Source organism: Gymnoscopelus braueri (genome assembly GCF_963280865.1).
Source record: "Gymnoscopelus braueri genome assembly, chromosome: 12".
NCBI lineage: Eukaryota > Metazoa > Chordata > Actinopteri > Myctophiformes > Myctophidae > Gymnoscopelus > Gymnoscopelus braueri.
Genome location: NC_137614.1, coordinates 32,060,937 through 32,087,137, shown reverse-complemented (window position 1 = coordinate 32,087,137; position 26,201 = coordinate 32,060,937). Strand labels below are relative to the sequence as shown.

The 26,201-nt window shown below is 41.4% G+C and overlaps 1 protein-coding gene across 1 annotated transcript in view; it reads right to left on the bottom strand.

Annotated features, from left to right (window-relative positions):
• Positions 1-6,150: 6,150 nt before the first annotated feature.
• Positions 6,151-26,201, bottom strand: part of ajap1 (adherens junctions associated protein 1) — a 66,292-nt gene continuing 46,241 nt past the window's right edge. Inside the window, exons 3-6 of the mRNA XM_080443704.1 lie at positions 9,008-9,095; positions 8,324-8,566; positions 7,700-7,833; positions 6,151-6,220 (exon numbers count right to left, since the gene is read on the bottom strand). Of these exons, the coding sequence (XP_080299830.1) occupies positions 7,761-7,833; positions 8,324-8,566; positions 9,008-9,095 (404 nt within the window). The 3' untranslated portion in view covers positions 6,151-6,220; positions 7,700-7,760. The remainder of the gene's footprint in view (positions 6,221-7,699; positions 7,834-8,323; positions 8,567-9,007; positions 9,096-26,201) is intronic.

Sequence of the window (26,201 nt, the reverse complement as noted above, 5' to 3'; positions counted from 1 at the left end):
GTTTGTGTGTGCACTATATGCATGTGATATATAAAAGTAACAGAGGTACTCATTGATATATTAAACACAAATATAAAAAGTTAAAGAGTCACAAAGTACAAATTCTTCATTTATATGGCAACGACACTCAATTCACTTTTCTGTGGAATAGGACTGTGATTGTTTAAAGTCAATTTTGATGAAAGAACCCATTGTGTGCCCCCCTGTGTGTGATGTGACAACAAGAGTATTAATAAAAAACAAACATCCCATTTGATATTGATATTGAACAGCCTTCAAAATGACCCTAAAGGAATTTCTTACTTCTTGTACAACTTGCACACGTGACATGCCTCTTATGTCAGTCACTGACTCACCATGCATTCCTTTCCATTTTGACAACCTGTCAGGGATGGGATGGGGGGGGGGGGCTTGGGGATCATTGCTGTCCAGCGATCTGAAACATCAATATGGTGTCACTCATTCTAGGGCTGCACTCCCATCTGAGGTCCCCTGTGCAGTGGCCAATGACATGCCACATAGGCAGATTTGGGTCACACAGCTGCTCCCCTGTTACCAAAATGTGATCGTGGGGGAATTGTGATACACCGGACCAAAGAATCAACGCTTCGAGTCAATGGAACCTTATTGATAAGCACTGTCAGCGATTTAGCTCTCGTGAATTGAAAAGTAAAAACATGACCCAAAGGGAGAGGCCAAACGCTCCATTGTTTAAGCGCACAGTACTGCACATGAATTATTCTGAGACGATGTTTAGAAACAGTTTTATAACAAATGGATGGATATAGCGACATGTTATCAGTCTATACGTCCTTAAAGATGAAGAACCTCATTTCGAATCGTGTTTTTCACTGACAAATTAAATTCATGGTTCTCTCAGGTTGATCTCACTGCTGGATATTCCACAAGCACACTCGCTTCTTAGGTTTTTCAACAAACGGGGTACAATTTAAATTCCTTTTCAACTGAATCTCCTTTAGCTGTGGGTTAAGGCTACTTCCAAACTTCATTATGATAATGAAGCCGGTTGTTGGTAATGATTTGCGTCACTTTTTCCAGCGAGATGCTCAGAGGCCATGATTAACCAGAGCGCCCAGACACATTGATCCCTTGCTTCTGTTTTTGTTCTGGTTTCATTGAATGGTATGGGGGGGAGGGAAAAGGAAAAAGGTATGATGCCCTGAAACATGTATGTTTCGATCAATATTTAGACAGGCAAACAAGAACAAAAGCCCTTATTTTGATGTTGGTAGAAAAACACAAACTGGGGAGGATGAAAAAGGCATGTCACATTGTCACAGTCTTTGGTGTCTGTCTCAGATGTCTTTCTTCTCTACAGGTACCAGCCAAGATAGAAGCAGCCTTATCGCCGATTTTTACTTTATCGCATGACCGGCGTGCCGTTGCTTGACAAGAATTCATCAAAGTCAGTTATTTTCGGTGAGCAACTCATTCGTATGACGCAATATAGAAATGAGGCTTAGAGTCTTGATCTGGGGTTGTGCTCTAGAAAAAAGCCTAAAAACTGTCTGTTTGCCTTGGCATAAACTATATGGCACCATTGTGTCACAGCAATGTGCATCTTGGGGTGTGTTGTTATTAGAGGTGGAAAGAAGAGCTATTTGAAGTACAGTGCTCAATTGGGTTGAGTACAAATAGAGAGCTGATGGCATGGGGTCACCACTAATTTCCTGTACTTTATATAAAGAGGCCATGCCATTCAAAAGACCCCTTCCATCAAGACTGCTTCGACCACATTAACCCTGGCTTTGGGCAAACTTTTTTCAAAAATTGTAGCTTGAGCTTGTAGATCAGCTATTTTCCCTATTTGCTGTACACCAAAGTACTGGATATAGGGCTTAAGTGGTTAATTTAGGATGAGGGTGGCCATCACTTAGAATGCTTTCGTATTTGCCAGCAGGTCAAACCATGCCAGGAAAAATGCTCATCACACTTTGAAAAAATGGCAAGAAATCTACTGTCTTTTCCCAACACCAACCGTTCACCATGGTGTTTACCACTTCTATTTCGGCAGTTACCTGTAGTCCCCCTTTTTAAAATGTTCTTTAGGAATCCCAAATGAGCTAGCTTGCCAGTAGCTGTGTCCCTTCAAAAGGCAAGCCGTTTTTAGAGAAACTGAAGGATAATCCATCAGAATTTATTTTCAAAAGGAAAGCCATTTGACAGAAACTGATTACAAATACTCTTTTTTTCCCTGCACATTGTCTACAGTGTGTGGTGAAGAGAAATAACTGGCTAAAACTCAAATATCAATGTATTCTATGCTTCAACAATCCCATCAGAATCCTTTTGGAACCACTTATGGGCAACGAGTGTTCAGACTGTTTAAGAGTTCAGGAGTTCTGTAAGATTAAGATATCAGTCTCATTATATCTTTTTTGTCTTGGTATAAAATCTGAAAGGATTTGGAGTAGGGTCACAGTTATATTACACAGTCGTAAAGTAGACCATGAGCTGTCAAGTACCGAAAATTGGCAACTGACCCAATACTTCCTCTGGTAAAACAGTGCGTATCATGAAATCAAGTCGGTTATTATGTGTGGAACTATGGACCATGTCTCACATGTCTTGCACAAGCCGACAATGTCACATTTTGGAAACGTTTGTGTTGAAAAGAAGTACTTGATGACATACTGTATCATTACATTGACTCATTAATAAGCACATATGAATAACAATTTACTTCCACAGACATTCTTTCCTTTTTTAATTGGACAAAATCTAAATATTTGTCCATTTCTTTCCAAATTCTCGTGTGTAACTTTGATACTGGTGTGTTGCCAAGCATTTTGATTTGATTGACGTGTGTGTAATAGATGCATCAACTGATGCCATCAAAAGGGGGTATAGGAGTTACTCTTCTTCAACAAGTTTAGCTCCCGGTACGCCTTACCTGACCTTTTAGATGTTGTTAAGTCTCCCTGTCATTAAAGAAGAAAATGACGTGATACATGATGACGAAAGCAAATCAGTCATGTAAATCAGACTTATTTTGTCAGCAGCTACTTTTGTATTTACTTTTTTATATATTAATGTGACAAATTAAGGGGATAATTTGTGTGAAAATCCTGTTAATCTTTTAGAACAGCATGTCATCATCCCCCTACAACCCTGAACTCAGCAGCACTCAAATGTCAACCTTGGATACGACGGAAATGTCATATCCCACCGTTATGCTTAATTTACAGTCCGTTGTACGACGGTGTTGCTCACCGAAAATAGCAGATCTACAAGCTCTACGTGCTTGTGGATTGGTTATTTTCGGGGAGCGACACGGTCATGCGACAAAGTATAAATCAGGCTTCACCTGCATTACATTCCAACAAGAAATCACCCAGTGTGTGAGCTATTGCAGCGTCTACTAAAGTATTGTAATGATTTTGCTAAAAATATAATACACAAGTACTGCTTCAAAGTGCAGGTAGGAAGCTTGGAACAATAAGGTTTAGTTTTGTGTTATGAAGGAAATATCATAGTTACACATGTAAACAGAGACACTATCCCCGACCTAGCCAAAACCTTTCCCAAAAACGGGGGAAGGCCTTGAAAAATAGAACACACCTGTACACAAATAGAAGTAAATATATAGAAAATACATTTACACGTGTATCATTTACAGTTGTTTTCATAACCCTCTATTAAGATAACACTATTCATTCAAAAAATATATGTTATGTTGAATAAGTAGATTCCAATACCCAAAACGCGCTTTAGGCTGAATTGGCATTGTCATTCATGAGAGTTGCACAGTGAAATCCTGAGTGTTAATTTAACAATAAAAGTGACCTGTAAGGGTCCATTCTTCACACTTTCAGGGTTAAATTAATACTCAGGATGTTGCTGTGTTCTTGTTGTGTGTGAGGGGGCAAAAGCCGTCATTTTGCACCACAGTGTTGACGCCAGGCCAGCTTATCTACTCATGAATGGCTAACAAACAGTATACTGTTCTCAGAACTGCACAAACTGGACAATTTCTTATCCACCTTTTGTAAACCCAACGGCACAGAGGAGCACAAGCCTGAAACCACTTAAGTGAATTATTGGAGTCCTGTCCGCCCACAAAAGGCTATAAAACCCATCATTCATTTGATCTGTACATATTGCTGTCTGCACCCAGAAAATAAAAACATTTACAACGAGAGTCGCGTTTGTGCTTTGAAACAAACTCGGCACAACCAGAAGGTAGATTTATAACTGGCTCTCCCAAAAGCGTCACACTGTAGCACAAAGGGAATCTTTCTTTCCTGCGCTTTCAGCAAGGATGATCTTAAAAATGACTTTTGGCGCTAGAGCGCTCTCAGGAGTCGTCTTCTGCGCTTGGCGAGGTTAATTCCTTCACCTGGAGGTCAGAGATACTGTCGTTTTTGCCCAATTTGTCTGCTGCATTATTGGCTTGCTCTTAATCCCCTTCCCTCAGTGTTGCACTGATTACATTTCTTGGCTTTTTTTATGGGAGAGAGAAAATGGAGAGAAAAAAACGATGTCTCATACTGTAGTAGAAGGTCTGTCGGGAAAAAGGCATGCCAACATCTCACAATGTGCCTCTCTCCACATAAAGGACAGAACCTAATTTGTATCCAACCTCTAACAGCTCGGCGTTACTGTAGCTGCATTTGCTTGATACACTATAAATCTGGTGACTGCAGTGTCTCATGGAACTGAACATTGAAATGTCCTTTGAGTTGGCCACAGATCTGATGAGAGAAGGTGTAAATGATTGCAATTCTTGCCTGTATTCATAGAACTTGGTGCAGATAGCTTTGGACCTGAGCGACACCTTTTAGACTCTTCCATCACAGGTTTTTGTTCATTACCATTTAATAAGTGAGAGGGTGTCTATTTCCTGTCTGTGACTAATAGCCTCACTTTCTTCCAGCCTGTTAAATATACTTTCTTTTGTAACTATAATTCTAAGTTAGAAAACTAATTTACCGGGAGTACAGCGATCTATGAGCTGGGTGGAGATAGACATTTGCAGTCTGTGAATTGGGTGGAGAAATTAATTTCTCACCCTCTTTCCCATTTACGCAAAGCATGAATAATTTGAATCCAAACTTCTAATTTGAATCTATTCATACCCTTGTAGCGATGCAGCTAAATCATAACTAATCACTGTAACTTATAACAAAGTGTTGCTGAATCTTAATAAAAAATAAAGTGAGAGACCTTGATCGACCTGAAATATCGGTGCCATCCTCGCACAACAAAGCGAGGAATTTACTGCCAACATGTATAGCCTAATGAGACTAACATTGTTTTTTTCTCTACTGAGGCAAATCAATCACACCTCAGATCAATCATGATAGGTACTCTCCTTGGAATTGGGGCGGTAACTGTTTCCAAATAGTTTTCGTAAGTCAAACACTGCAAAAATGTTGCAGTTTTTTTAAAGATTGGCTTAGACAGGAGAAGTTAATTAACAGTTCTGAAAGGCAGCTACTCGGGATCCACACTGTTTGAGCTGTGATCAACTTTTAAACATATTTTCTGTATAAAAAAAATAGACAGTATACTCTGCTCTTTTAAAACCGGGGTGGGGTAAGAGGAAAAGATTTCTTCAAATGAACATGTTCAATAAAGCATATACCGTTCCTTCCCTTCACTTCTCCCCTCTTGTATAATAGTGCTCTGTATAGAATAAATACATTTTTGGGATTTTTTTTTGCAACACAATTCTTAAAACTATGTTAAAACATTGTCAAATACTTTTGTAGCAGTTTTTTTTCCCGTTTTCATTTGTTTGTTCACTTTTCATTTAAAAACACAATGGAGTTGATACAGGGTTAATATAGCACTCTGTCTTTTGTCCAGGGGCTGTTTCTCAAAAGTCCCTTCTGTACATGTTGTGGCACATAGCGGCATTATTGGCACATTGTTCTGGAAATACAGTTCCTCCCCGACAGACAGTAGCTCCTCGGATCTCTTCCATCAAATGTCAAATGTCCCAATGTTTTCCTCTTGAGGACATCAGTGGCATCCACAGTCTTGCCCCAACACACCCCGTAAATATAAGTATATAGTATACTCTATATCTAAATAACTACATGTCCCTGGAAACATGGAGTGGCAACGCTGTGGCTGCTCTGCTTTGTGAACATTTCTAAAAAAATAAATATCTTCACCGATGTCCAAAGAGTGATCCCGCTATTTTACAAAATTGGCTGTTTTTTGTTGTTGTTTCTTGCTATCTGACGGGATCCTGTGGAGAACAGAAATCACCATTAGTCCTCATTATGATGGGCTGATTGAAATAAATCAATTGATCACTGTTGCAAAGGATGCATGAAGCTGGCTCACATAATTTAACCACTTAACCCCTCTAGTCTTAGTGAAACAGACCTGAGTTGCAACTGTACTTGGGCCGCTGTTTTCCGTCGACACCAAATCTATTCGCTAAAAATAGCCCATCTACAAGCTCTCAATGCATCCCGTTGTAACTCATTGTGAACTAGATCTGCTATTGTCAGTGAATGTGCTCCCCAGAATAGGGATGCAGTGGCTCAAGTGGTTAACCACTTAAAGAATCTTCAAGCTCTCAACGCATCCCACCACGATGCGTTGTGAGCTTGATAATCTGAAAAGATTCTTCTGTAGTGTGATGCAATCAGATTTCAAAATTGTAAAAACCCCTGTAGTGTGAGTCTAGCTTTAGGAACATTTATTGGGGGAGAAACATTTACATGTACATTTATTGAACAGAGCAATTAATTAAACCACACCATGGGACATGTGAACAGGGGTTTTAAATTACACCTATAATAACATGGCCGATATAGGGATGCCAGGGGTAAAAGTGGTTAAATGGTACATATCAACGAGAACAATGCTTTACCAAAAGCCATATTGTCATGCAATGTGCAATGCTTTCCGCCACCCTAACTAACATACAGTGTATTACACAGCAAAATCCTGTAACTCAGAGTGTAAGAATGGACCCGCAAGGATCCATTTTCACAAACTGAGTTAAAGTAACCTTCAGGGTTTTACTGTGCAGGTATGCCGTTCATAATAATTGTGTCTCTTTGTCTATTAAGAGCACAGCAGACTGTGGAGTGCTGGGCTGACTTGAGACTAATGTGTGTCCAGACGATGGTTTGGCGCTGTCCTCTCAGCATGCTACCTCGCAGCCATTCTATTCCTTTAAAAATCTGGGTCAATAGCAGACTTTGCTTCCCTCTGGGCTTCCAGCCACACTGTGGGGCCGGAGCATGTGTTTAACTTTCACGCTTTGAATTTCAAATGGGGCCCTCTCTAGCATAGTATATCAACCGTGCATAAAAATACAGTGAAAGTCAAGTGAAAGTGTCCCTTTACCTATCGAAATGCTCAGAGCGATATTACATTGCTGCGCGAATGGTGGTGGCAATTTAAGTATCCATGATATTATTTCCTATAACGTGCACTGCCTGTAGACATCTTAGACACAGGAATTCAGAATTGCCTTATCACTTGGGTAATGAACCTTAGTGGTATTGCACGGAATTGGGCCTAAATGCTCTCCATCATATTGCAACACAGCACGGAAGATGCAATAATACATAATCATGGCAGAAATAACAAACATATGCCAAGCTCCCTTCTATTCCCAAACTGGGGCAGCATCACTGCAGGGATTTAGGTGGCTATGGCTCACACACACATGATGATTTGCAGAGGGAGAAAGTGGCACACTACCCACCAGAGCATGAATTCAGGAAGTCTTTTCCGCCCACAGCATAGTGAGCGAAGCCTTCAGCCGGTCAGCAGGAGATCTCGAACCATTTCTCCGACACAAAGGCCACAGGGATCAGTTGCCTTTCAGTGGGAGAAGGTCTGTGGAATAAAGAGCAGTGTGTTAGACATGCTAAAAGCCTAGATCATAATCGAGGATATCGACACTGTCAGGCACACATCTTGTATCTCCATATTTCTTTTTTTTTAAAGATTTTTTTTTTTAATATATGCCCTGTACTTTCATGACAATGTTATGCGAAAGTAGTGAAAATAGATAATCCACAAGCTCGCAAGCATTGCATTGCTTGTAGATATGCTATTTTAACTACAGACCGTCTATAATGACATGCCCCCCCAAAAAAGTCTGCATGTGGTTATCAAACCAATGAAAAGTATTAACATTGCTTGTGACTAATAGGTACATTTGATCCATTGGGCTCTTTTTTCCATTTCCTGACAAATGCAATGCATTTTTTTTGCTGAATTTTCGCCCCAAAATAGGGACGCTAGGGTTCATGTGGATAAAAGTCTTGGGGCAGTGTGCATCCCCATATTAACCCTCATGCATATTAACCCTCATGCAGTTTACCTATTTCCGTTATAAGCTGATTTGTAGACAGGTGTCTGCTGGATCATCTCATCCGTGTAGATGGGGACGGCGGTCCGCACGCACTCGTGCGAGCACTGCAGGCTGTCATTGTAGGCAGTGAAGATGTCCACCTTGCTGGGAACCCGAGCCGGCGTGAAGTCTGTCAGGTTCTGGCAGCTCTCCTCCTGCTGGTGGATCTTGCGCTGATGGCTATTGTGACGGCCACTCGCCGACTGTGCACAGCTACAAAAGCACGCACCAAAGACAAGAAACAAACATAAAATCATACCTGGCACCTCAGGGCATGTCGCCCTGGCACCATGTAAGCACAAGGTTTAAAGGGGGTCTAAACCCTAGGCCACCTTTGTGCCCATTGTGTGAGTTTGCTGTCATTAAAACATAATAAAAAATGTATTGACAATATCAATCCGTTTTATTTATATAGTGCCAAATCATCATCGTCACACAAGTTATCTCAAGACACTTAGAGCAGGTCGACGTTGACAAATTGGCATGCTGGCATTTGACATAATCACATTGGCACACACATCTATCACACCTAATTGTTTTCTGGGTATTTTTCTTTTTCTTTTTTGCTTCCTGCAATCTACAAAACGTAACTAGGGTTTCGTTACCCTTTAATTACTGTACATAATTGATAGTAAGGTAAGGAATCTTTCCTACCAGTTTTTAAGGACTAGAGTTGTGATCAAGGCTGCGATAACCATGATGAGAGACACAGTGATTGTGATTATCTGGTGAATTGCCAAACCTGCAAAGAGAGAGAAAGGGAGAGAGAAAGAGCAAATGAAGGATGTGACATCATGTCATAGAATTGTGCAAGGATCACGGGCAGCTGGGTTGAACTGTGCCCACATAGAGGAAGACAAGAACATTCTCGAAGATCACACCCACTGCTATTCATAATTTAAAACGCAACATGAATTATTCTATTACAGCATAGCCAAGTGTCGGCATAATGGATTTCCATGGTCCAAGTTTCCTCTTAACTACTTTAACTCCATCTAAAACTTACTTTCACCCGTTGAAAAGGGGAAATAAACCCCAAATCGGATTTGAATTCATAGTTGTGCAGATGTAAATTATGACCATACTGTCCAATATGTACTACTGCAGTAATTATTTTGCACCATTTGTTGATTTTATTAGTAGGAAAGGATATTGTAAAGAGACCGGAGAGCTAAAGCACGGAGGAGGTATGGATAGTGATTATGTGATTAATGCTCTGGCTGAGTCATGCAGTGCACCTCAATGTACTGTAGGATCTTTTTAGCTTTTATACAATTCAAAAAGAGATCGACACCGGCAAAGCTATTTGACTGTGAAAGTGAAATGAGGTCATTCACAGGATTTGAAAGCCTATTTTATCTGACTTGGCATTCCAAAATGAAAGGTATCTGAATTAGATGAATCTTTCAACCGTGCCACATTTTAGTCACAGACGTTTTTTGATGTAGCTGGCCGGTTAAAAGCAAAGTAGTTGAGTAATGTTATAGCTCTGGAGTGACAGGAGTGTGAGCAGCCAGTCACCACTTACGTGCTGTCACTCTCTACCTGGGGACATTTCTACTGCAACGCACTGCTCTCCCTTTGTTCTGAGGAGACAGCCAGCGACTGCATGGCCTTCTGCTATTAGCCAGCGTCAATACAGGAACAGCTGAGGGTTCAAAAACTTGCTCAATGGCACCTTGTGGGGGGAAGAGTGTCACGTAGTAAATTTTTTCGGCCAGGACATTCCCCATCAGTATAATGTTTTGAATAGAAATATTTAGGATGCAAGCAAAACACAAATTAATTGCAAATAATATTTAGTGCTAAATGTTTTATGTATATGAATCCTTAAAATACACCTGTATTTGGCGTTATCAGATCAGATCTCACCTCGCAGGTGGGAGTTTGGTAGCCTGGAATTCACACTGATTCACTGCGTTCAGCAGACCTTTTTTTCCCCCACTTCGCTTGTCAAGTCCGCTGAACGGAGCGAATCAGTCTGGATTCCAGTCTGGGAGTTTGGTCCTAGACTGATCAAAAATATAATTTATGCATAGCAATAGAACAAGCCAATACCCAAAAGTTATACTGATTTTACAGTCAAAGCAAGGCCAAGTAGAGCCATGCAAGCACTTGTTTATAGATTTTATTGGAGTAGTTGATGGTCCCAAATAGCAGTTGCACTTACGCCTTCATGATAATACAAATTCTTCAAGTGAGCTTCCACTTGAGGGATCTTGCTTTTGCAACAGATGTGGACAAGCAGATGTTTATGCACTTGCTTGCATTATTCCGTCTGACTAATCTACAGTGCAAAACACGGCATTGTTTTTTAGTTTAAACCCCCATGAGAGCTGATCCCTCACTTTTGCCGGAGGAGTGTAATCCTCAAACAGCCGTTCAGTACAGCACACGTCTGTCGCACAGGATTACTTCAACATTGTAAGGGTATGTGTGTGGGTGAGAGAAGTGATACATGCGCTGGGGGATGAAGGTACGCACTGCAGCAGCAGGTGACATGTGGCGGGAAGGAAAAACCGTCACGATGAAAGGGCTCTCGCGGGCCCCATACATCTCACTTCTCCATCAGCCAGCTGCCTAGCCGCTGATCCGGGCCAATTTATCTTTGGGATGACACAAAATGAGCTGTGGCGGCTGTTATAAAAAAATAAATAAAAAGGACACAGACAAACCCTGACTGACTCCCTGCGCATGCACTGGGATAATGAACCCAAGTCAGGCAGGGGTTTCACCAGAGGTGAGCCAGGTCAGCGTTGGATTAATGATATCTTTGGTGGGCCACGCCTCTTCCTCCCAATTTAAGTCCCTTGCCGCCGCAAAAGCAAATTAACTTATCAGGAGAGTCATTTGACATCCCCACCCTTCCTCTAGCTCGCACATAAAGGCTGCAAGTTGAAAGCGTGGATTTATAAATTAACATCTCTCCAAGTTCAGGGATGATACAGCCCGCCCTTGACCTTGATCAATAGCTGACGTCTCCGCTGAGAATACGTTTCATTTCATGTCTATGTCAGTGTGAAAGGCGGGCAATTCTCGGGGCAAGGATTTTACATTTTTTTGGGGGTGGGAGGAGGGGGGCTGTGGAATAAATGAAGCTCACAAAGAGAGGTGTAGTCGTGCAAACCTCCAACTTTTTGTCCATTATAACCTCATTTCTTGGGGCAGTGCATCGGAGGGGTGGGAGAGATAATATGTCAGTTAATGACATGGGCTGACACATCTGCGAGAGGAGGCGAGGCAGGGCCCGTTTCACATCTACAAGTGCCAGGTGGATGGAGCAACATTTGGCCCGGTCGCCTCAGACTCATTGTGCTCTGGCAGCCGGGCTGAAAAATCACCTCTGGCAGTCACCTTGCTTTAGAGGAGCTTGGGTAGGTTCTGTTTGGTTGGGTCAGTGGCATACCACAGGAGGGACCGGAAATATAGTAAAGCTTTTAATGTACACTTTGCTGTGAAACCGCATTGCTCTGAAAAAATACAGAATAAAATGGTTTATTTTCGTAAGTTTAACAACTAAATTAGCCATAAGGATGTGAGAGTGCGAGAGGGATGAAGAAGAAACTGACAGAGAGGGGAGGAGAAGGACAGAGAGCTTCTGGCCACTGTGCCAGCATGAATTTTAGCCCCAGCAAAACTCCCAGAGAGAAATAAATGAGTTTTTCCACCTCCATGGCTATGACACTGATGAATATGTCACAGGAAACATGGCGGACTAATGAAATCTCTTTGCGCTATCTACTTTTCATAAGACCTCCATAGAGCTGCCCTGCATTTGACACAAAAAGTCAAAAGGGGTCAATAAACTTAGCTTATATGAAAATGGTCATTTGACCCGATCACACCTTAGTGACCAAATGTTAATGGTGGTAGATTTCTGAACTAAGCCAGGTAAAATATTAAGCCAGGGCACATGCACTGAAGCTCGATGCTATACCAATTAAGGCCATACATAATGCATCCTGGAGCTGTATGAAAATTAGCGTAGCGTGAGTAAATGTCCTTTCATATCACAGCTCCTGTTGCTCGCTTCTAAATTGCCTTCCACCATTATTAATACCATTAGAGCCTGAACTGCAATTAAGTTGTTTTTCCTCCTGCCAAAATGAGCTTTGTAACAGAAGCCAGCTCAAGGCAGTGGTGAACAAATGAGGAATGTGTAAAAAAGCATTGCGGGGAATGGAGACTATAGCTCTGGTTTGTGTACGTACAAGCGACTTGGCTATTAGACGTTTGTTGGAAATACTTAGTTGTGAATATGCCATTTTTTATAATGGCTACTTCTTGCACCGAAAATAGCTGATCTATAAGCACACAACATCTCACAGGGTAAAGTGCATTGAACCTGTCCATTTGTAATGCATTACACATCTCTGGGAAGTGTGAGGACTGCCTGCCAAGCAGTAAGACCATCCCGGCTCTCTCACACTCACACACACACACGCACACACACGCACACAGAGAGAGAGAGACAGACATGAGACAGACATGACTGTGTGTGTGTGTGTGTGTGTGTGAGAGAGAGAGAGAGAGAGAGAAAAGGCAGCACTTCTGTCAAAGGTGGCCCGCTGATGGCTAGTGATTGCCAATTAACGTTAGTGTCAAAGTGTCAATCTAGGCTGATTTCCACTGAGTCCCTGGGCAATCTGAACACTTCCAGAAGAAGTGGGTGCTGAGAGAGAGAGGCAGAGAGACCGAGTGAAGGGGAATGTAAGAGAGAGAGAGAGAGAGAGAGATCACAGCCAAATATTCTACAGTATATGACTTTTTAACTGGTGTCAAAAAGTCATCGCTAGCTGCATAATCCAGTCAGTCAAGGTGGCAAACTCATGACAGTGCAGTAGAGGTTAGACTATTGGTTCCATGATATCATCTCTTACCAGAGGATACACTTGTACTCTTGTAGCCCGTCTCTATTGGTGGCCAAGACTCTCAGGCAAAAAAAAAAGAAAGAAAAAAAGTGAAAATGAGCAACTAAATTCAAATCATGTTGATGACGGTGGCTATTTTTATATACGTACTGTCACAAATTTGCACTATTGAGGATTTGAGACAGGCCCACAATGTATTCTCCAAGTCATTGATTCTCTCTTTCTTTCTCTACCGGCATTACTGTCACTCACCACTGCTAATTGAATAATAAAAAAAGGCTCCAAAAAAGCCTCAAACTTCACTTAAAAAAGTGATGAAAGCAAAACAGTGGGCTACGTAGTCCTTTGATCGACAAATAATAGATATTCTCAGCCAGCATCTGCACAGTTCTTCCTCTAGGCGGATGTGTCAAGCCATGACGAAAGAGAGCTGAGAGCAGAGAATAAAGTGAGGCAGCATCTGCTCTTCTCTGCCAGGCCCCTCCGTCTCTACTTGGCTGAGTTTCCTGTAAATCAGGCAAACTGATTGACTTGACTCTGCATGGCTGTCACCAGGCATCAGCATTTAAGTCCAGATTTAACGGTGGAGGAAAGGAGATTCATTTTTTTTCACCCACTTTATTGAGAGTCAATATAGAGAGGAACGGCGAGATTATTGGATTGCCATGGTAACCGCTGGGAAAAGTGGTTCTCTCTGTCTCTCTTTCTCGCTCTCCATCTCTCCCTCTCCACTGAGAATGCTCCATTCTACGCCCTCTACAAGTACATCTCCCACGTACAGCAGGTCACAATGTATAGCATTTGGGTGTTCGCTGAAATTTTATTCACTTGCTTGTTTAAAAATAGATCCCATACACACTTGAGCACTTAGCATACATTTTACATGTGCTCGTTTTGCTCTGGAGTGGTTGTCGGTCTTACTTATTTACTCAGCTGTTCGTTTAACCCCTTGTGATGATGCTTCCTTTGCCTCTGCATCGTGCCAATTATCACTGCCGCCGTAACCTTTGGCCAGAGATTATCACCTTTCACTACCCCCCCCCCCCCCCTTTGGATATTAATTTACCCCTCTTGACTTTGAGGAGGACATCTGATGGGTTTTTCAAGTCTGCATTATATATTCACTATTGGTCGGCATGGCCGTGGGGGCTACTTTCTACTTATTACTCCTGACCACGGCTGGTGTTTAACCCTGTGACTCGCAGATCATCTAACCAGTGCTGAGTTATGAGCGGCAGCTCTTCCCATCATGGGTTTAGTCATCTTCATCTAATATCCATAATGGGGATGACAGCTCCATCTGCCCTGGTGACGAGACAGGTGGAGGGGGCTACTAGCACTACAATCACCAGGAACAATCGGTAAGCATCTGGAGGACATGCACATGCACACACACACACACACACACGCACACACACACACACACACACACACACACACACACACACACACACACACACACACACACACACACACACACACACACACACACACACACACACACACACACACACACACACACCACACGATGGTGAAAGGAACACCTAGAGACCATGTTCAACAGGATCTACAATCAATGAATCCCACTTGATGGTGAAAGGAGCACTGCAAGATCATGTTCAACAGGAGCTATGTTCAGAAAACAAACAAATAACGCACATCCTCCGTTCTTTGGTGCTGAGCTTTAACTGTAAGAACAGTGATAATGAGACAAAGATAGGGCTCGCAACTCACTTTTGTGCTCCAGGTTTTATTTAAACAAAACAGCTGATGATACGTTTCGACCCTTTCGGTCTTTTTCAAGTATAAACAAGAAAGCAGGAAATGACCTTTTTATACAGAAATGAATGATTTTGGTTATCAGCCTCACCTGGTGATCAGGGGCGGTACCAAGACTTAATAAACATTTTCAACAGGAGCTATGTACCATCACAAACAAATCCCACTTTACAGTATAGCCTATGGACATCAATACCTCATAAAGACACTGAAATGGAATATATGCACACACACACGCACACACACATTATAATGATGTACAATCATTCATGACAGCTTGCTACAGCGTGCGTGTGTGAAATGTGAATCACAGTGAGTTACAGCCATGAGGTGCGTTTAGTGCGGTCCAGAATGTCCACAACTTTGGAACCACCTGAGACCCTGGACTCTAATGAGACTTAACACATATGTGGAGCTGCACGGTCACAGCGTCCATGGGAGGTATTCACCTCCACAACAGTGTCTGCTGTGTTCAGTGGTGGAAGAAGTACTCAGATTTGTTGCTTAAGTAAAAGTAACAATACCACAGCGTAGAAATACTCTTCTGTATTCAAAATTGTACTCGAGTAAAAGTACAAAAGTATTGGCATCAAAATGTATTTCAATATTGCAAAATGTGTCAATTTGTTATCGCGTTGTGAGCTTATGTACTGTAGTTCGGATATTTTTTAATATCTTAAGTATAGAATGGGGGTTTATAATACTGCAAAGTAACTAATAAAGTTTTCAAATAATTGTAGTGGATTAAAAATATAAGTAGAAGTATAAAGTATCGAAGAATGGAAATACTCAAGTGATTGATTGATTGAATACTTTATTAGCAGTTTGCAAAGAAAAGTACAGGAAAGTACAGTTCAATATAATGTCTACTAAGAGGATTATACCCAAGAAAGCGCTATGGCTTCACCCTGTGACTTCCACTTCTCAAGTAAAAGTACCTCAACGTTGTACTTAAGTACAGTACTTGGGTAAATGTACACCACTGGCTGTGTTCCTGCGCTGAGAAGGTACATTTTACTTCCCCAAGAAACTTTCCCAACAATAGCAGCCACATAGAAAAATTGGATTAACACCTTCAACTGAAAACCAAGACCCTGAATAAAGCCTGTTTCAGTGGCAGCACACATGAAACTATCTGTTTCCAGGAGTAAAAAAAGCTGCCCAGTGCCCACTGTTTTGTAATGCACACACTGAGCTCTCCTCTTAAGAATGCTCTGGCTGCCATAAAGCACCATTTTGGCTGTCATCACTAGGAGAAAAAAATAAACTGGTATTAGCAAAAACACGTGCTTGCCAACAAGGACATTTTTGGGCATGACGTTAGGCTATGTCTATTTTTGAAATACTGGGCAAAGTTCAGCGAGCAAGCAGGTAAGCATTCAACATCTTGCTCAAGGACACTTGACACTGAAGTTGTCTTAAGCACCAGGCCATCCCACGACTGCAATTTTCTCAATGCCTATTCGGGTTGCCAACTCCCAGAGATTAAAATAAGGGACACCTATTCCGTCCGCGCGGCAAAGCCAAAACCCCCAAAATGCATAGAAAACTATGCATTTTGGCACAGTTATACCTATAACACAGTACAAACACAACAGGTCTTACACCTGCATTAGGCTACTACATCACACTTACTGTAACATGGTTGTAACTTAGGCCTTAAATGTGAAATGTTCTACAATCATAAATCGGATACAGGATAGGTGGGCACCAGGGACATCTGGGCACCTCGATGTACAATTGGCTATTTTGTCCAAAATGTTACAAAATAAAATATTTGAAAAATGGTATTAAGTATTGTTAAAGTATACATGAGGTGAACATGCACGGTACATCATTATCAGACTTAATTTTATCCCTCAACTTCTTGTTTATGACCCAAAATGACTGGATATACAGGTTTTGTAGCAAATTGTAGCAATTGTAGAAATATTAGACCTTAATTGTCGAATGTTTAAGCATGTTCTAATCATGTATACTTTACTTTTGTATGTTCTTTTTTTAACATTTTGGAAAAAAATGCCAATTTAACACCGCCCACTCTTTCTTGGTGCCCACCTATCCTGTTACTGTACCTTCATTGATTGATTGAAATTGTTATTAGGCAAAAGAATGTAAAACAACGCAGTTACATTTATAATACTTTTGTCTAAAAGGTCCGACCAAAAAAGTCCTTGCGAACTTGTTTCCGTTGGGGTCCTTGAATTAATTTCATAGACATATATAGTAGCAACCAAACAGTTCAGAAATCTACATAAAAATACAGAGAAAAAATACCACTATATACAAAAAAAAGGGGAGGGGGGTCGTCTGTCTACCGGGAAACTGGTACTACCTCCTCTTATGGCCTCCAGAAAGATGAGTTTTTAGGGCTGTTTTAAATGAGCCCAGCGAACTGCATTTTTTGAGGGATGGGGTTAGACTATTCCATACCTTGGTGGCCATTAGAATCATGTATATTTTACCTTATTTCTCACCATTTTCCAAAGTTTGCCTACTCTTCCGTCACCCAGTACTAGTTTAGTCATATTGGCATACTACTACCAACAATCATTAGGTTTTAAAAACAAAATCAACATGCTTATTTCACATACCATGTTAGCCAGTCTGTGGTCACTTGGCAGACAAGGAACTGTGTCAGTACTCCCTGGCTTCTATGCAGCTTGCCTGCTTTTCCCTTTATGTTATTTAGGGTACATCATGGATTCTACAATGGCTAACTGAAAACAATTGCCTGGTTTGTACATAATCTTTTGTCACTTTATAGCCACCCTCATTTTTTCCCCCTCTCAGTTCTATACTTCTGACATCTCAGTCTTTAGTTTTTTCTTTAGACATTCAACTTATGTTCTGAGCCGGGAAGTACTGTCGCATAGACGGATTTCTTGTTTACAGACATTGAGACTGCACATGCAGGTGTCTGCTTCATGTAATCAATTCCCAAAAGATCCCCAAACCTTTTGTTTTGGGGAGCGTTGGTTTCAGTTAATTCAACCTCCTCTTGTGTGTTGGCTGGTGAGACGCTCCTAGCGAGACATACAGTATATACTTCACCCCGCAACGGTATTGCGCACCGAGAACAGCTGACATACAATCTCACATTGCGTCGCGGATGTGACTGTTTTGAGCTTGGAGGTCTGCAGTTCTCGGCCGTTCTCTGCGCGCAACACCTTCGCACGGCAGAGCATAAATTAGGTTTGAGGGAATACAGCTGCGCGATCAAGCAAGATGGAGGGAGGGTGTGTGGGGCAGAGACCGTATCTTAGAAACACTGAAAGTGCTAACTCTCATTGGTTGTGTAAATGTAAATGAGCCAACGAGCTGAGGGCATTTCCAGACACCAGATTCCCGACACCCAGACTCTCACAGCTCACTGACAATTACACACAACGAGAGGGGGAGAGCAGAGTGGGAGCAGGACAGCAGAATTACCGTAATTTCTCAAATAAATCGCCCTGTCATTCATATTGATTCCCCGACCTCAAAATACGGAACAAAGTGCGTTCCGTATCAGCTCAATACAGGACGTATCTTTTAGTTTCCAAATATGGAACGATTCCATATTTTACGGGATGGTTGGTAACCCTAATGCCTATACTGTACCATACCATAATATCCCAACCCAAACTCGACATACTGTACATAAATTGTCGGTGTTGAGTGTGTTAAAGGTAGCATAATTGATTTTATTTGGTTAAAAATAAGTGTTAAATAGCTCTATTTTCTGATAGCACTCATTGCAATAGAATGTTTGTTCAGTAACAGGAGTCTCCATGTCTCTCCAGCTCTTTATTAAGCAGAAAATGCATTTTCAGGATACCAATTTGATCCAATCAGGATAGAGAGCTCAGACAGGGTACAGATTAAACAACTGAAATTGGAAGTGACGACACAAAGACATGAGCAGACAAAATTGGAACTGGAACACTATTAAAATGAAACTGATACTGTAAATGGGTACTCTCTCCTGATTGGCTGAAAGTTTGTCACCTACCTGAATTTTTGTTTCTGTTTATAAAAGAGCTGGAGAGACAGGGAGACTCCTGTTACTGAACAAAAACTCTATAGCAATGATTACTATCAGAATATAGTGCTTTAACCCTTTAACAAAAAAACATTTTGTTTTAACCAAAGAATATCCCTCAACCCCCTGTGTAGGGGTTGAGGGACGTGTTGAAATGGATCAACAGGTGTCTGGGGTCAGATCCTGTGTGGCTCACACAGTACAACATGATATAGACATGTCGGCATTTCCATAATGGCTGCCTTTTAGATTACAGCTGGCTGCTGCAGGCGTCTGGGGATGTTCAGGGTGGCTGGCTCTTCTTTCCCAGGGGGATATACTGTACACTGACCCCATGTGCCTCATGTTGCAGGGGGGCCGATTACAGAAAGAGGGCGACACATACACATACAGGCAGACACACAGAGAGAGAGAGAGAAACAGAGAGAGAGAGGCCGAGAGCAATGAGGCAGACTGTCGGAGAGAGAAAGTAAGACAAAGGGAAGGACAGAGCACACAGAGCATCGTCTCCCCCGGCAGAGATTTTATTTCATTAACAATACAGTCTTTGTGTATGGTAATTATAGTCTACCTAGGGGCTAATGTGAAAGAGACATGGGTTAATGTGTTGTGAAGGCAAAAGCAAAGTTCACTGCCAACCGCTGAACGCCTGAACGGAGCTCTACACACTATCGTATGCCGTCAGCGTACAATAGTGTTGCACGGGGAAAATGGCAGATCTACAAGCTCACAACAGGTCGTTGATGGTGGGGTCTTAAATTCATCTCTGTCAGCGTGCTCGTACAGTATCATAACACACACAAAGTCTAAGTCATATTCCTTTTCTCAACGGCATTAGTATAGCATGACCATCTAAATTATACAATTTCCTATAGTATGCAATAACAAAACAATCATTTTTGCAGATGGCATCACAGTCAACTCCTGGTCAAATAAAAATGATAACCGTAGCAAGACTATTAAATCACAGTCAACTCCTGGTCAAATACAAATGATAACCGTAGCAAGACTATTAAATCACAGTCAACTCCTGGTCAAATACAAATGATAACCGTAGCAAGACTATTAAAGATGCAGCCATTCCACAACCAGTATCTACTATATAAAGAAAAAAATATTTTAAAATAAATATATTCAAGTTGTCTGTGGTTTGGTCTGGTTGTATGTGGTGTCAGACCAGAGCTCACAGAGAGAGAGAGAGAGAGAGAGAGACTATTCCACCTACGCAAGAACCCAGCCAATGCTGGGTACCGAAACCTGAACATGCATTGTCAGCGCAATTCTGCTTGTAGTTTATATTTTCTTGACTCACAGACGGTTGACATGTTTCTAGACACTGGCTTCAAGACAGAATGAAAACATTTAATGTTCTCATTGCTTAGACAATTTCCAGCAGTATTTCTAATTTGGATTAATAGTTGTATGATATATTTAATCTGATATTTTGATATATGATTTAATTTTTTTGGGCTGGGAAATTATAATAATAAATATAGCTGCAAGCAGCGATACAGGGGCCAAGGAAAACAAGCCATATAAACAGAATGGATTGAACTTGAGAGAAAAGAGCCTGTACATTTAACAAATGATTATTCTAAACAGCTGAGCAGAGTGCTGAGGGATTGTGGATATTGTATCTCTGTATTGTGTTGCTTATAATGTAATTATAATTTGGAATGACCCTCTACCATTCTGCAAAGTTTAATAAAAATGTGACTCTGCATTTATGTAGTTAGGGAAAGAAGAAGAATTTTCGTAAAACTGCAATATTCATATGGCTCATAAAAGCATAAAAAAATGTCAGTACGATTTTTTGTCGGTATAGGTTCAAAGTTCATGTGTAGAAAGTTTCGTGCACATTGATCAAAAATCCCAGGAGATTTGAACTGTTGTTCCTATAATTCAAAATGGTCGGAGATCTAAAGGTCAGAGGTCATCGGTCAAAGTGACACATTTGTTCCACATGAGGAGCCCACATATGTGTATTGATGTTTCATTGCTGTCCGTCAAATGGTTCATGAGCTATGCCTGTTCAAAGTTTGCATTTTCAATTGATTGCTATAGCGCCACCCTTTTGGCCAATGGTTGTGCGTTTTGTGTCTTTGCCGTACGGCATAGCCCTCTACCATATTGCAGTTTTGTAAAAAAAAAAACGACTGCACGGTTAAGCCAGAACTGCAAGAAGTGGCGGAAGAATAAAAGGTATGAGAATCAAGAAGGGACCATTAGCAGTACGTGCTTGGCCCCTTAATACGATCATATATCTTTATACCAGTGGTTCTCAAACTTTTTTAATTTCAAGGACCCCCATAACTGAGAGTTACAGACCTGTAAGGGTCCATTTAGAATCCCCTCAAGGAAACCTGAGAGTCCCTGGACTGCACTATGAGAACGCTTTGAGCAATCTCCTCCAGTACCAGGAACAGGTTGTTGATGGATGGAACTGAATAGTGGGAAAACTAGAACTGATGGTCCGTATTCTGATATTAGGCGGATATTCTGATAATGCAGTGTCTTGAGGTGTTGGGCACTGTAAAGTTTGACTCAAAGTAACCCTCTGGGCCTCTGATGTGCCCTCTGTGCTCGATGGCAAAACAGTGACATTTATGGTAATGCTCCCAGCGGTAGAGGGTCAATTAGCATAGTGCTTGCTCACATATCGTTAAACATGGCTATCGTTTTATGGCCACCTACATGGTCCATTAAGAAGCGTTGACTCATTGACTTAATGAAATGATAAATCACACGTGACTGTTTGGTAGCCTTGTGTGCCCATAAAAATGACACATGCTATAACAATGTATTTCACAGAACATGCCACTGGCGGAGATAGCACTGCCTATGGTCAAGGACATAGTGTTGCTTAAATCAGAGCATTAAGTTCAAAACAGTCTGGCAGTGGCACTGAAATGCACTCTTTTAAAATAATGTAGACGTTAACATACCCAGTTGAGCTACATTGTGTAAATGTGAAATTTATCTGCACTCGACCTATTGACACACACATGAAATTACCAAACTGGTAATTAGTTGGACATGACTGCCTTTATTTTACTGCAAATGCAACCCATTATTTTCATGGAAATAATATTTAATACACAACAGACATATGACTGGAGCTGTAAAGTAAAGTGATGTTGAACTTTGGTAGAACCTTGGGTTGAATGGCTACAGTACCTGGTTATGATATAAATCCAAGATCCAGATTATGCTGAAACCTTGCCCAAATATGGACATGACTCCATAGTTCTGATGTCGTAGTACTACTGACATCAGATGACTGACTCCAGGATGGTCATATCCAGGGGTGCACATAAGTGGTGCGCAGGTGCGCATGCGCACCCAAAATAAATAATGCGTGGCACATCAGACGACGCAAGGCGCTTTTGCGTACCAACAGCTGGGACAGGAATTTCCAAGCTTTTATTTTTTAGCAAAACTAAAAAATAAAAGCCTGGAGATCGAGGCTAGGAATTTACTTCCTGAAGCCACTCGCATCTCAGCCACTCGTGTCTCGCATCGCCTCGCATTGCCTCGCTGCGTGCACGCAGCCAGCAGCGGCTGTTAGAGGCACTCGTCACCGATGATGAACGCACCGTAATGGTGCCAATCTGACGGATAAAAACAGCGCAGCACAGGGCACCAACCTTGGGGGCTTCACCAAACGGCGTGAGGAAAAAAGAAACGGCGAAAATCGGCGGAATTTGGAAGCAGAGCGTCCTTTGCTCTCGTGCATCACAACCCCCCCCCCCCCCCCGTTGACAAAACTGTCCGGTGGGCACCGTGCTGAATTCCCCCCCACCCCCGACAAAATGGCACGGGACCATTTATTGCGCACCAAGTCACATCTCCAGGTGCTCTTCTGAGTACTAGACCTAAAAAGTTATGTGCACCCCTGGTCATATCCTAGGCCTAGAACCAACATTTGGACCGAGTCTTATTTTTGCCTACTGGCAGCGTCAGAGTCACTTGCTATTGGTGCACTGTTATTGGTAACTTTAATGATTGATATTGGTCTAGAGAATTTCCTTCCAAGATAATATAACATGAATATAGTCATTTCATTTTCCTTAGAATACTGGTGAAATTGAGGTGAAGCTAAACAAATGATTGCAAAGTGACTTTCTAATGACTTTTCTAGTGAGTGCACCTGCTTTTGATTCAAATGATATAGGTCAGCGCATTGTCATTGTCATTAGACAACATAAACATTCTAAATGGGTCCACATTTATTTCCTGTGGCAGTGTGTGTGAATACCAATAGCTGACAGGAAATACACTTGGACCTAAGCTGTTCCCTAGCAACGCAACTCCACTGACAAGGTCTGAAGTGAAATCACGAGATGAAGGAATTCTATTGTGATTGTTGAATAAAACGGATATCAAAGTTGTTTTAAGTCTTCGTGTGACCCACTGTGCTGGAATGAATGTTCTAGAATCTAATAATAACCCACCGGTGGATCATGTGCATAAAGTATGTCAACCTCCTGTATTGATATTATTCTGTCCTTATCACACAACTCACACAGCCGTCCGTGCACACCCCACATTTCAATTTGTACTACATGGCCCAGGAAGATTTGGTGCACTTTATGTTGTGGGGAGGATTGAATCATATCCTTTATGCCCAGGGTGACCTCTTATGCTGTACTCTGCATGTATATTATATCTGGTTACACAGATTGAAGAGTCTGACCTACATTTGGAAAATAAACCGTAAATCAGCGTACCGGTGTGATTTACTGTATTTCACCGTTGACAAAATATTAAAGTGGCACAAGGGCAGATGGTTCATCGTGAATATGGTCACAGCTAGAGGATGTTGCTAGCATTGTGCCTAACAACATACCCTAGCCTTGACAACATTTGTGATTTGTAGCAGTTTGGGTGGTTGTATTCAAGATTAAGGGTGATTTATTTGTATAGAAACCCTGAATACATAGCAAGGCTATACGTTTTATCATTAATTAAAAAATTACTGAAATGATTAGGCTTATATATATTATAACATGCCAATCACATAATGTTTTCATTAGAGATATGTCTCTAATATCACTGCCGCTGCTCTCCTGCACTCCTGCAGCCTGAAGTCGTAACTGTGTCAAACTGTACTGATTTGATTGGTGTGTAATGCAGAGCATGCACATAATAGAATGAATATGAGTAATGCACAGTTTATGTTTTTGCAGACCTCTCAAGAGTCCCGGAACTTCTGTGAGAGATGATTAACTAATTATCATTAAACCCATCACTATTTTATTCACGGTTTAATGACACACACACGCATGCACACACGCACGCACACACACGCACACTTTGATTGGATAAGGCTTGATTTAGTTTTATTATTGCACATTTTGCGGCCAATTTCATATAGATTGAAAGAAAAAAAAAAAAAAAGCAAGTCCTATCGTAGCAGCAGGACCACGCACGCACGCACGCATGCACACGCACACACACACTATATCTGTAGTGTGTTGTGCAGATAGCTGCCAGGACATCGATTTTGATCTGTCAATATTTACCAATCCAATAATGGTGTTGGTGCTATCATTAACGTAGCATGTGCATACAGAGATAAATATAGGGGGGAAAAATCACTACATTCAAAATAAACAGCCTTTACACCTGATTATTCAGAAAGATATCTGTGTTTTAAAAGAGTTCAAGAAAAGTGGTTTCATTGAACAGTGTTGGGCTGCCACCAGCTTCAAAATGCTAATACCTTTTTGTTGTAGGCCTACTGTTAGTTTGTCTACTCTAGGCAACTCTCCTACCGGATCAATACCGTCAGGAGAAGGCCTGCTCTACTCAAGGGGAGTCTTGAGGAATAGTCTCTTAGTTTAACTGGGTGCAGATTCTTGAGAATATGTACAATGAAAGGATTATCCGCACTCTCTTCAGTTGTTTCTTATGTTCAGTTTTAATAGGTTCCCATTCACAGCAGCAGCAATCTACCTAGAGAAACGGAAGCGTTTCGGCACGTCGGCCTTCCTCAGTGTTTCAAACTCAGTTTGTCTACTCTACCAGCACTTAGCGGTAGGCTATTTCCTAGCTGTAAATAGCGAGTGTAAATTCTTGCTGGTCCACAGGTGGGGCTGAGAGCAGGGAGAGCTGTCAGGGCTCACATTATTTGAAAGGATGTCAATCCTTTGACACTGGCAACGTACACATGCAAGATAAAGAAATGGAAGGATGCTGTACAAAAGACAAGACGAAGACTAGACAGAGATGGTATGAATATGTCAAAAGATTTAAAGACAGGGGGAGCGGATGGCCTAGTGGTTAAGGCACGTGCAGCCTGACAGCCTGACAGCGAGGTGCAGGTTCGATTCCTGACCCTGACGACCTTTGCTGTGTGTCACTCCTCGTCTCTCTCTCCCTGTTTCCTGTCAGTCTAAAACTCTACTATCCAATAAAGGCAGAAAAGCCCCCAAAAAATTAATCTTTAAAAAAATGAAAGAAAAATATTTAAAGACAGGATGCAACGATGAGCACCATAATGCAGATAGAGTGTAGGTCTACGTGAAGAAGAGTGAGGGAGAAGAAATGGAAACAGAAGACTAGATTTCTTTGAAGTTGACTATTATTTGTTGGGGGTATTTGTATAGCCTATTCATTCTAATGGCTAAATCAAATTGAAGCTACCGACAAAACAGATTTTAGTGTCAGATTGATATCAGCATGGACAAATTACTTAAGAAAATTGTATCAGCTTCAGTTTTATAGTGTTCCAGTTCCAATTTTATCTGCCCTTCTTTTGTATCATCACTTCCAATTTCAATGAAATTGTTATCACAACCTGAACATGTATTCTCTGTTTACTAAAGAGCTGGAGAGACAGGGAGACCCATGTTACTAAACAAACACTTTATAGCAATGATTACTATCAGAATATAGACATTTACAGTATTTCAACAAAACACAAATCTATGTGAACGGTATACCCTTAAAGGAGAAAACATTTGAGAATCACTGATTTAGAAGGCATTTGTAGAATCGGCCTCAGGCCTAAATGGGTTAAGGGGATGGCAGGTAAGAGATAGATCCGTGGACCACCGGTGGTCCTTGAAGGGGTTCCAGGTGGTCCCCAGCTAAATGATGGAGAGTTGGTAACCAAATGGACCCTTAGATCTTTAACTCTTGAGAGAGGTTTTGAAACCAAATGGACCCG